Source organism: Hippichthys cyanospilos, chromosome 12, assembly GCF_059441005.1.
Source record: "Hippichthys cyanospilos isolate Australia breed blue-spotted pipefish chromosome 12, RoL_Hcya_1.0, whole genome shotgun sequence".
NCBI classification, from domain to species: Eukaryota; Metazoa; Chordata; class Actinopteri; order Syngnathiformes; family Syngnathidae; genus Hippichthys; species Hippichthys cyanospilos.
Window position 1 is genome coordinate 920,099 of NC_142380.1, and position 13,032 is coordinate 933,130.

General features: G+C 41.1%; 1 protein-coding gene across 1 annotated transcript; it reads right to left on the reverse strand.

Moving 5' to 3' along the window:
• Positions 1-298: 298 nt before the first annotated feature.
• On the reverse strand, positions 299-12,675 carry LOC148414281 (integrin beta-1-like). The gene is made up of 15 exons (XM_088429348.1): positions 12,353-12,675; positions 7,890-7,956; positions 7,558-7,643; positions 6,828-7,050; positions 6,590-6,760; positions 6,084-6,478; positions 5,741-5,836; positions 5,574-5,663; positions 4,988-5,128; positions 4,619-4,821; positions 3,616-3,854; positions 3,137-3,359; positions 2,299-2,531; positions 2,032-2,198; positions 299-1,825 (listed from the first exon to the last, which is right to left on the reverse strand). The coding sequence occupies exons 2-15, from the start codon at positions 7,954-7,956 to the stop codon at positions 1,760-1,762; spliced, it is 2,400 nt and encodes a 799-aa protein (XP_088285474.1). The 5' UTR covers positions 12,353-12,675; the 3' UTR covers positions 299-1,759.
• Positions 12,676-13,032: the final 357 nt, after the last annotated feature.

A 13,032-nucleotide genomic window follows, 5' to 3' on the forward strand; every position in this document is an offset into this window, starting at 1 on the left:
ATCCCAGGTGGGCACTCTTTTTACATCATTTTGCCAACACTAACATTAAATGACAATGACAACACATTTTAATTTAAAAAAAAATCATGAAACATTTTATTTCACAGAACAAACACAGTAGTATAACAATTATGGCAATGAAAAAAAAGATTTAATTGGCCAGATGGTCTTTTCAGGTTGAGAAATGTTAAATCAATTGCATGTCATAAAATTAAATAACAAAAAAACTAATATATGTTTTTTTAATCGTAGTCTATTATATAAATGAAGTACATTAGAAAAAGAACAACAAAAATGATAATTTCGAATGTTTTTATTCAATAAATAATTTCTGAAATAAACAAATGCAATTGTGGATATTTTTTTTCTTGTTAAAAAAAAACATGTAATCAAGTGAAGCCTTTTTATCTGCACAAATATGTTTGAAAATGATTTTTTCCATGACTAGTCAGTCAAGCATTTTGGGGAGAAAAAAAAGGCATGTTTTTTTGGCAATGAATAAGCACCTGAGTTGGCTTCAAAACAATAAAAGCAAGTCCTAGCAAGTTCTGTACAGTTTTTTCACGATTAGACTGATCATTTCCATCAATTAATCCATTCCAATTTAATCAAGCACCCTGCATGTTCTATGAATATGGCTTCTTTTTTTTTTTTTTTTACACAGAACTCAAACAGACTCATTCAAAACGTATCGCTGTCACACCAGGAAAACAAGTTAAATATCACATTTGAAAATTAAATGTTATGCTATAATGGAATAAGTTTTGTGAAAAGTTTGACTTCTGCTTTCAGCAAAACAAAATCCAACAATTTCTTTCGGTTGACTCGCTGAGGCCTTTTCGTTCCATCTTATAAATCAGTTCCTTACTATGCAACATTGCTGCTCTAGTACAATCCAGAAAAAAATTGAGGGCAAGCGTTTAAACTTTGTGAGATTTAAAAGAAGTCACGCATCGGGATCTGCCAGTGAACTCAAGCAGAAGCAATTGCTTCATTCTTTTGTCCAATATGGGACTTTTATCATGTCCAGTGGTTACAAGTCAAGTTCAGGTCAGGGTTAGACTTACAATCGCGCTTCTGTAAAATCGGCCCAAATTGAAGTAAAAAAGGGAGAAAAAAATGCTTGGGGTTCTTTTCTCTCAAAATTTGGAAAAGTTTTAGACCATTTGCAAATGTGCTATTTCATCCAGAAGCTTGAAGTCAAATCAGCATTTTGTGGGCCACGTAAAATGATGCGGCGGCCCGGATCTGGCCCCCGGGCCTTGATTTTGACACCCGTGTTTTACAGCATGAAACCTATCACATTTCATCATGACAGTGATCCTTTTGTTTTTTTTGATGTAACAGTAATACCCCTTCCATAGAATTCACAACTTACTGTACACAAGGGCCCACATACTATAACGCACAACATGCCGATTTGTACAATTTTTCTGCCTTGACATCCCATATAAACACTGATGGCTTGGCTTTATTAAAAAAAAGGCAGGGCTAAGCTATCAGGTACCAAGTAAAACAAACAAACAAACAAAATCCTGGATCAGTACCACGCCTTTTCGTGAAAACAATACAAAATAAAAAAGTGTTTTTTTTCTTTTCTTTTTTTTTATATAACCAAGACTATACACACTGCTGCATAGTAAAATGAGAGCAATAATGGCGCAAAATAAAAGAACGGAAACAAGATAAACCCCCCAAATCCCCATTTTTTTTTTTTTTTCCATACAGTGTTTCCTCGGAGAACAAGACAACGGCTCCGTTATTTACCTTCGTATTTTGGATTGACCACTGTGGTTACGGCACTCTTGTAAATGGGATTTTCACCCTATGGGGAGAAAACAAACATGTAAAATTTCGTATTGAGCCAAGTGTGAAAAAGAATACAGTGATAAAATAAATAAATTAAAAACAACAGCAATAATACAGAAATGAGACGCTACAAGATTCAAGTTCGCAAAGACGTATCGTCGAAAGAGCGTGTGAAATGCTGAGAATAACGCTTGTGATTGGCAAATAAGGCGAGTGGCTAACCGTGTCCCACTTAGCGTTCATCTTCTCCTTCTCAAACTTGGCAAACTCCCGGCGGTCGTGGATGATCATGAGCAGCTTGAGGATAAGCAGCAGGGCCAATCCGATCAACACGATACCGGCGACCACTCCGGCCACGATCGGGATGATGTCGGGACCCGCCGGGCATTCTGGTCAAAAAGGAAATCAATAAATTGCGCCGCCGCCAACGCCCAAGAAATTCAAAAGCGCTCCAGGAAGCCACTCCAAAAGGTTTGGCGGATCTCATACCCAGCATCTCCACGACGTAGACCTCCTTGGTGTCGTTCCTGATGGCGAAGGTGTAGTAGAACCAGCAGTCGTTGGCGTCCCTTTCCTTGCAGTGCGTGAGGGGGAAGCTCTGGTCGGTGGGCTGGGGAAGCTTCTCGCGGTCCTTCACTTTGATCAGCACGAAGTCGCTGCAGTCGCGCTCGCACGTGTCCTTCTTCTCGCCGGCCTGGAAGGCTCGGCACTGCACGCACTCCCTAACCGCACACCCGCCGCAAAGTTAACGCTTTCTGCTTTAACGGGATTCATCATTTGACCGTTGTGGAAAAATAGTCGGGACCTAACAGTGCCTGAAGAATTGTCAATTGAGGAAAATAAGTGAGAGTTGAGAGCTATATTTTTAAGTCTTCTTTTTTTCTTTTCAAAAAAAAGATTTCACCGAGTCTATATGAAAATAAGTGCAAGTGTGACACTGATGTACAAAGTGTAGATTCAAGAACGGCAAGTTCACAAAGATGTTTGCTTCTTATGAGAAGGAAACGAGATATTTTTTGTTTTTTGACATAAACAAATGTGTCATTATAAGAAAAACAGAAGAGAAAAAGTTACAATATTACAAGATGAAATGTCAATTTTACAAAAAATCATTTGTAACTTGACAGGACTAAAGTCTTATGAGAAGCATCATAATTTTCAAAGTAAAAATGAGAAACATCCCGAGGTCGAGAATAAATCAACAATGCAGCATATTCACGAGAAGGGGTATTGCGTTTATGAAGTTACTTTTTAAGTCCCTACATAAGTCTTTTGCAGTTGAAAGAAATATTTCCTAAAAGACGTTTTATCTTTGGTTTGTACTGACTTGTGCTCAGCGCAGACCCCGGGGCAGGTGGGGCAGATCTCGCAGGTGGGACCCTGGAACTTGGGGTTGGTGCATTTGCAGACGCCGCACTCGCAGGTTCCCCGGCCGTTGCAGATCTGCCCGTTCTTGGCCAGGCAGGTGGACGTGTCCAGAGAGCAGTCGCAAGCGCTGCCCGTGTAGTTTTCATCGCACACGCACACGCGGCACTCGCAACGACCGTGACCTGACAACACACGCGCGAAAAAAAATCATCAACGAAAACTCATATGCGCTCCTCCTAACTTACGAGCGAGGGGGGCCTTGGCGTCCCCCTATTTGAGAAGGACTGTTTCTGCAAACAAATATGGAGCTATGGAGGAAGGTTGTTTGCGAACGATGAGGGGAGGATTATGCGGTTTGAGACGAGTGCAGACAAGGCCTTAAGACAACTGATGAAATTGAAGACTTGAAAAGGCTCTCGTGAAAAGAATCACACGAACCTCCGCAGAGCTTGTTGTTGGAGCGGTCACAGTTGAAGTTGTCGCACTCGCAGTACTTTCCGCTGTAGACCTCAGCGGGGTTCTCTCTCTTTTTGCACTCGCAGGTTCCACACACGCAGTCGCCATTGTTGCTACAGATGTCCGTGCCGTTGTCCTTGCGGCAGTTGGCGTCCAGATCCTCCGTCCGAACCTCGTCCGTGCTGCACTCGCACAGACGCCCGATGCGACCTTCGTTGCACCTGACGAAAACAAAATGACCGGAATATTACACTGTCACTCTTGTACGATTGCATTATTTACCGGGATTACAGTCTGTAGTTTGCAATAACCACTTATAGCGGTCATTTTTTAAGCTTTTTTTTTTTTACGAGCGGACAGCCAAGTCTGGATTGAATTTCCGCATCTTCTGTGTAGTATCATAGTGCGCGACAACATGCCTGGCGGCACGTGCTCTTCGGGAAGTCACGGAGCATCGGTCTGTGATTTTAAAAGAGGTATGAGTAAAAAATAGCTGGTTCCCTCTAGTGGTATACCTATGAATCCACATAACCAATGTCAAGTAAAAAACTTGATGCTATGCATACAGGGGAGTACGTTTATATCAACAGTATATGTGCATTCAAATGTTAGGAAGCGATTAATTTTAAAACATCATTCATCAAATTTTCAGTTTTTCCTATTTAACTACATCGCTAATGAGCAAATGGTCTGTAAGGTTACGGCGGCTGCTTTTCGGAGTAAAACCTATGCCTTATTTTTGTCTCTTACACAACAGCATTTTCATGGTGGTCATGACACGGGTACTTGGCACATGTATTTTCCCAAGTGCTACTTAGCGTAAAAAGAATGAAAATCACTGCTCTTCACTATATTGCAGATTTTCACCAACCGCTTGTTGATTTGGAACACATTCCCCACAACATCTTGGGGGACGAGTTTGACCACCCATAATTAGACAAACTCCACATTCAAAACAAATACATAAATAAAAAAATAAACCTACTTGCAGGCACCACACTCAAAGGTGCCGTGGCCGCTGTCGCACTTGTTGCTGTTAAGCTCCCCCTGAGCGGAGCACTGACACTCACAGATGAAATTGAGGATAACCTCCACCTCCTCGGTGAAACCCAGCGGTTTGATCTTGATGCTCTCCGGTTTGCCGTGCGACGGGCACTTCTCAGACTCGATGGAGATCTTGAACGTCACCTGAAGTGAACATTGCAGAAGTAAAAATATCATTTAAGATGAAACGTTTTCCTGTAGAAATGCTGAGGTGGCCAAAATGTGTGTGTGTTTCAATTAAGAATTTTTTATTTTTTTTTGAATAAAATGTTTGACTAAAGTTTTTGTTTTTATTTCCCATGTACCGTACCTCATCTCCGATGGAGATGTTGGAGCACTTTCTGCCGTTCTCGCCGGTGCCCTCCACGCCGTTCTTGCAGATGGACTTGTAGGTGATGGAAACGCCTTCTGGAAGCCTGCCGTTTTCCAGAATAACTTCAGACGATAAAGACTGCACAAACAGAACAAAAAAAAATTACAAACAGAATAGAAACGACGTTAATAATGTAACCCTACCGTATTTCTCAAGGTACAAGTCGACCCCCCCCAAACGCGCGTATAAGTCCATCCCTTGCTTTAGTGATTACATAGATGTCCGATTAAAACATGGACAGCTAACATACGTTTTCACATCAAAACACATATGTAACATACCACTTTGGGCTGTCGCAACAGGCGTTCACATTGTTCGCATGTCGTTAGCACTTTGGCAATGACATCACACAGGAAGCACTTGGCATGGCCCCAAACTAAATTTAAGTAAACTTACACGCTCAAAATAATCAAAAAATAAATATTACTACTCCTGTGGACTAAAAGATTCCTGGATCACTGGAAATGTAAAATAAAATCATCCAAATTAAACGTCCTAAAAATCAAGTAATTTGTGCACTCACATTGTAGGCGTCGATAATGAGCTTGATGACGTTGCTTGAGTTTGATGACAGCGTGCCCACGGCTGATTTGGGAATCAGGTTTTTGAGCTCCTGTATACAAAGAAGACTTGGGTGAGTTACCACAAATGAAGGTGACAAATACAGTACATGTTGTTGCTAGTTGTCACCTTGTAAACAGGCTGAAATTCTTCAGTGACTGCAAAGATGGTCTGGATGTTGTGGTCGCTCAGTTTCTGCACTAAATGGGCAATGGAGGGGTAGTCCTGACAGAAAATAAAACAAAAACAATATTAGTGTATGAGCTTGGCTAGATCTACTTGTACATACAGTATTTTAGGCATTTTAAGGGGGGGGGGGGGCATATTGAAAGCGGACATGTTTTGACGATCTTTTTGCACAACAATTTGACACAAAGCAATAGGATTAATCGTGCGGAAGAACGATCCACGTGTCAGATATTTTTCGAGCTTTTTCCAGGTTATTCAATAAGGCAAGTAAGTGATGTCTTACGTAGTAGTGACTCATGGTGTACATGTTGTTCTCCAAGTGACATTTCCCATCATTAGGAAGCACAATGCCGCCCAGTTTCCCATCCCCGGCAAAATGGAATCCAGCATCCGTAGAGAAGACAAGAAGGCGCGTGACATTCCTCCAGCCAATCTGCTCCTCGCACACGGCCACCTGCATGATGGCATCAAAGCCTCCCTCGGGAGAATCCAGATTTCCGGAGATCTGCTGCTGGCTGACCAGCTGGTTGAACTGGTCACCCTTGTTGGTCAGCTTCAAGACATTCTTGTAGCTGAAGGGGCTGGTGCAGTTCTGGTTTCCCGTGCACGGGTTCTTGTAACGCGCCGGAGTAGTGCTGATGTAGGGCATCACCGTCTTCTCCACGAATGAGCCGAACCCTGCCAGAGGAGAAACCGCATTTACTACCGCCCCAAGTCAGCTGGGATAGGCACCGGCACGCACGTGACTCTTGTGAGGCAACAGATCACGAGTAAAAACGTTGTCCTCACCAATCCTGAAGTCAGAGGTGATGGTCTGCATTTCCCTCATGAGGTCCGTGCCCAAGTTCTTGACATTGTCCAGATCATCCTTCATGGAGAAGGACAGGTCCATCAAATAGTACAGGTCTATGGGATAATCCTCAGCTCGCTTGAACTTCAGGTCGAACGTCTGCGGCTCGCCTGCAGCACCGGTTAGCACAAAGTCAGCCCACAGGATATATATATAATATTCTGAAAATGGACATACCGGATCTGAGAGTGAGGGTGAGTTTCTGAGGCTGGATCTGCGTTATCTGCTCGGGCTTGGGCTTCTCAGTCTCGTCCTTCTTGCGATTGGTAACTGGTTTATTCTTGTTGATCACAATGCTGCCGCGAGGATTCTCAATTTTGGCCACGTTGCATTTCCTGGTCTTCAGAGACTCCAGGTCGTCACAGCGGGCAGACTTGGGCTCGCCTATTGAGAGGAAGTCCTGAACAGCCCACAGATGACATCAGACTTCATACAGTGGGCCCCCGGTTTACTTATAAGCGAGGTCCACTTGTACTCGGAGCAATATGGCAAGTAGGAAGTTAAGACAAAGAGCAAAATCTAAACAACAAACAAACAAGCACAGGTCTGATTTGAAATGGATGGCAGGGGGAGTCTCAAGCTGCTGGAATTTGTCTCGCTCGGGATGGCAAGAAGAAACACGTACAAGGACGTTGCGCATGCTAACTAGCATGTTAAGACAACAACAACTGATAGCACCCACTGAAGCTGTTATTTGGAGCTTGTGGGGGGGCAAAATATCTTTTTGACAACGTCAATGGCATTTGCCTTTTCTGAGCGAACGTGTGATTTTCCACTCATGTCAATGGAGTACGATGACACACAATTGACACCTACACTAAATTCAAATGGTTTTTGGATCATGGTTGAGTTCTTAGTAAGGATGATATTGGTCCGCCGACCCGACTGTTTTAATCACACAACTGACCTCATCCGTGCACCATCCACATGACTCGGCCACTTGGATGCATTGACCGCACGACTGAGCGTTGGCCTTGATGCACACGCTTGACTCTGAAAAAAACAAAAAAAACATTTATCCAAGAAGCAGCTGTGAGTGAGTATGGGAGAACCATTTGCACTCATAAATACTCCACTGTCATGTCAAACTTTACAACATATGCTCTTAGAACATGGCCGTGCAGCTGGGAGAGTTTAAAAACAGACCTTTTTTAATGCAACTTGGTGATATATTCTTGTTACTGTGTGGGGTTATAGCATCACTTATTGTTTCTGAAGTACAATTTTACCGAGTTTTACCTTGTTGCGCTCGGGTAAGGCTCAGAAGTGCTAACATCGATGCTAGCACAATTAGCCGGGGATCCATCTAGGGAAGAAATGATCAAATACATTTTTAATGTGTTGTCAGTTAAATTATAAGGTTTCACATATTAAAAAAAAAAAAAAACGTGGGGTGAAAAAAATGAAATTCACACTTAAGTATTGAGACGTAAAAAAGTACGTGTACAAAAGGACACCTCCACTTAGCAGACAAAGTAAAGCATGACTCATTATACTTTATTAGCGATGGAGTATCAACATGACCAAAAAAGGAGGAAGCCTACCAAGGCTTGAGTTTATTGACACCATCTGCCAGCTCAACAAAACCACCGTGGCGGTGCTTCATGATAAAAATAGTAAGATATATTTATGTGTTCAGACCTACTTCATTATTCCCGGCACTGGTCGAAACAAAAATCAGGGAAACAATGATCGCCGCAATGACCACGGGAAGAAAGGGGGGGGGGGGGGTGTCAAATGCCCATATTTGGTCAGACTCAAATCTCAGCCATCTGAGCGACAGGACAAAATTGCTCTCCCTGTGGAGCGCTAGGCTAACAGCTGTGTGCCAAAACAAGAAACAGAAGGCTGGATTTTGTTGAACATGCTCCTCTGTCAAACTCACACCTCATGCACTAACTACATCATATTTTGCCGTATCATCGTCATACTGTAAGTCTATAGTTTCTTCAACTCCATCTACTCCATAATAGGTTCAGAATGTGACTAATTCTTACAATAATGCTTCATTGTATCCGCCCTTATTACCCATTACGGCTTTAATTGCTTACTATTGGCTAATTTACTATTTTCTGAATCGTGTGGAATATAAGCCTGCTCGAGGGAGTGAACACAATAAGAATTCTATTGTGCAGTGTTACTATGCATATGACAATAAAATTCATGAATCTTGAAAAAAAATACTTGCACACTTGATAATCTGCTCTTACCAGACACATCCTGCTGCAATAGGTCATGTGACCACCTTGACATCAAACAAGAACTTACTTACACCATGACCATAATTTTATAAAAAATAAGATGATATTTCCTCATTTGCCCTGGAAAATAGATCATTGTTTCGCTATTAACCGTGGATAATTTACATTATTTACATAAGACGCCTATGTTTTCCTTTAAGTTGAATTACGTATTAGAATTATCTTTGCTTAAATCTACCGCATTGTACTCATTGTTTTAATGTACGTACAATTTTTTGTGAGGTTGTTTTGAAATTGTAATTTTAAGAAACATATTACAATTAACAATTTATGAAAATGCTTCTAGGTAAAGTGTACTTGAATGTAGAAAAACTGTTAAACATTGCTTACATTTTACAGTATATTAGTAGCATTTGCTTAAATGTAACCAATTCAGGGTGGCCCAAGTCAGCTGGAGGAGGCACCAGCAAGCCTGCGACTCTTGTAAACGGCTCTCGAAAATGGATGGACGGATATTCTCAAGTGAAAAAAAAATGCTTAAGCTACATATTGAAGAATTTATCCAGAAGAATTTCCAACTTGTTTTTGCACCCTTAAAACCATTAGTTAAAAAAAAAAAGTATTGAATCACGTTTTCTTAGCGAGAAAAAAAAGTCTTATTAATATAATTATTAATCTATTGGCAGATTTTTTTGGGCTTGCAACAAGAACAATTGCCCAATTTTTCAAAATATTTTTGACTTGTATTCTGTCAGGCACTTTTTGCAGTGTACGATCTACTGTAGTTCGTTTAACAACAAACTACTAGGACAAATGTGACCTTGTATCTTTGCACAATACTTCCTGTTATTTTTTGCTGATTTACAGCTTCCTCCTCTGCTTTTTTTTCAGGGCTGGGTGTTAGTTTGGGGGGGGGGTTATGTGGTGGTCTCCAAAACACATCCGCCCATCCCCCTTTTCGCTTTGCCAGCCGGTCAGACGGACAGAAAACTGCAGTTACAGCTAGTCCATTTTCAATCTGTTAGGACCACCCCTTGTCTTTTGGTGAGGACCCCCCCCCCCCTCCCATCAAACACTTCCACCCTGACTCCACAATTATTGCCCACATCAAAAACACACCCTAAACCAGTCAAACATCCTCATTCCAGACTACAAGCCGGAGCATCGTTAGTTGTGTCAGGGCAGGTTGCAATCAACTCGTGACTATCAAAAGCTTTATGTTATTGTTTTTTTTACTACACCTTGAGGATCATGTCAAATTTATGATGTCTCCAGCTGATTCAATTAAGAGTGTTAGAGAACACGAAAATGTTTTCAATTTATCTCGTTTATTAATTGCAGCCTTTTGGCATATACACACACACGATGGAAAACTTGGCGGAACACAAAGATGCCGCTCACCTTTGGGCATTAATGGTAAAATGAACTGGAACTGCTTCGCGAGGAAAAGGACAAACAACTGCTTTGAGCGCATTCAACACTAAACGGGTGAGGCGTTCACTGACTGCTCTTAACGCGCAACAAACGTATAACACAAGAAAATATGAAATTTACGAAAGATTTTTTTTTATTACAGCAAAACAATCTACCTAATTAACAAAAAAAAACTTTTGTATTGGGAGTGCCACCTTTTGCCGTGCATTTGTCCAATTTACGAGCTGCGTGGTTATTCTGTATCCAAATAAAGCGGTGAAGCTTAGTGGGTCAAATGGAGGAGCTCCCAAACCCCCGGACCCCTCTCAGGCATGAGCTCATACATTCCATCTTAAGCACATCCATATTACAGATTGCGTTCTGGAAAAAATGAACACGTGACCAATAAGTTGTTTATGACAACGACACATGCAGTAAACCCGACTGAAAATTCGATCGCCTCGCATTCGACTTTGGCGATTTCATTGCATTTTACAAGAGTTTTGAAAAACTTGGTCATCGATGACGCAAAGATGACAACGAGGCGAGGGGAAGGAGAATGACGCGCTCTTGGATTGTGCAAGACGGAATGACCCGTGGCCTCTGGAAAACATTTCTATGGCGTGGTTAAGGAAGTGACTCACTGTCCCTCATGTCTCCAACGGGACCATTTTTTCACATTTGCAGTGACTTAACTCCAAAAGTTTTTATTTTCTATTCGTTGCTAGACGACATGAACAATTCCACAGAAAAAAACCAAAGCCTTAGGCTACAATTCCTCAGCTGGAAGCGAGCGAAGCAGTGAGGCAGGCTGGCACGACGAGTCCAAACTTGTCCAAAAAGAGGACGATCTCTGCGGTCGAGTCTGACCAGAACTCTTTGGTTAACCGCCAGAATGCGAGCCGAGACCTCAAGTGGACTTTATACACACGATAAAACACAACCACACTGCGGTGGAATAAAAAGTGGGAAAAAAATCAACAACATAGACTTATTATTGTTAAAAAAACAGTAATTATTCAAAGGGCTTAAAAATATCCATGGATATATGTAGATGGCAATCACAGATCAGAATGTGGACGTCACATGACTCAGAAAACAAGTGAGCCTTGATTGGTTGTGAGATGAACCCTGAGCAGTTGTGATAGTGACAGCAACTGTCAATTATTTCTGACAGTTCATTTTCTACAAACAATAGCATTATTAATCAGAATGCCATGTTAAGACTAAGAACGTTTCTATAATCACAAAAATATTAATATTTCCTATACAAATGTTTACTCGGGACAGTAATATTTGTTCTTTTCCGCTATATGATCATTGGGGCCGAAGAAGCTTCGAAGGAGGAAAGCCTAAGCTTTGTTATTAGCGCTTCAGTTTTTTTTCTTGAAAACATAACAATTACTACAAACTTGTTTTTATTGCGTAAACATCCGACAAGTGCAATTTTTCTCGTTAACCTACGATTGACTCATTATCGCCCCCTAAGATCCAAAAATTGTATTAGAATACCGAGCCAGACTTACTGTACAGTAGTTTACTTTTTACAACTCGACACCAGCATTAAAAATACTATTTCATCATAGATTATAAATAAAACCATCTAAGGCTATGTACCCGTATATTTTTTACACACTTTAATGAAGAAAAAAAATACAATTAAACAGCATGCGCAAATTTACAACGGCATAATACGACGAAAACGCAATAGAGCCGATTACAATTAAACTGTATTAAGTAAAAAAAAAGTTAATAAAACATGGGCAAGTGTAAGACAAATCTGTGTTTCGTCAGTTTGTTCTATTAACAAATACGAGTTGTTTGCTCGGCACGGTGGCCTACTTTCTGTTCAAACTTTCACACATTCTTTCGAGATCCTGATTAAACAAACACAACAAACATTTTCCACGTTAGACAAGACATTCACGTGTTTACAAAAATCCATTTTCTTTCAATGTTAAGCCACAGTCGCAATGATTCGCCCGAAGACACGCATTCCATCTTTTGTCTCACAATGGCAACGCCAACTTCGTAAGGTGAACAAAGTGTGCAAAAGTCAGTCAATAATTAAGGGGAAGAAAAACTTACCTTGTTTTTCAACTTTTTTCCAGTTGAGTCACGATGACATTTATTCCACCAGAAGGTCGTGTTCGAAAAAAAAAGAGCAAAATGAAATAGGGCGACGGCTAGGTTAAAAAAAATGCCAGGCTCGACTTAGTTTCCTTCTCCCACTCGGACCACTACTTCACTTTTGGAGGATTTCTTAAGTTGTTTTCTTACTATTATTCACTCAAGATACGGAATAAAGTCTTCATCCGCTAGTGGAACAACCCGACAGAAACGCTGCTTCTTTTTTTTCTGGGAACAACTTGGCTTTTTTTTTTTCATGAAGTGCCCTCCTGTTGAACTGAACAAGCCTCTTCTTCTTCAGCGACACGCCCCGCCCACCCAGCGAAAATGGCGGCACATAGCGGCCAATACAACTAGCACACCTGAGGGTACGAGTACCACCGCTTCCATACGTCGGGGCGGTCGCCATATTGCTAGAGGCAAATTCGACATTGCCAGTCGGTGTGCTATGCAAAATATGGAGGACCGAAAGTGCCAAAATTCAATACATCAGTGTCCCATTCGATAATTCAATAAAGTGTCTTTACCTAATTAAACGTTTCATGAATTAATGACAACTGTCATTAAATATCTTTTTTATTATTTGTTTAATAAATTGAATACAACTTTTAATTCATCAATCATTTATTTAAGTGATG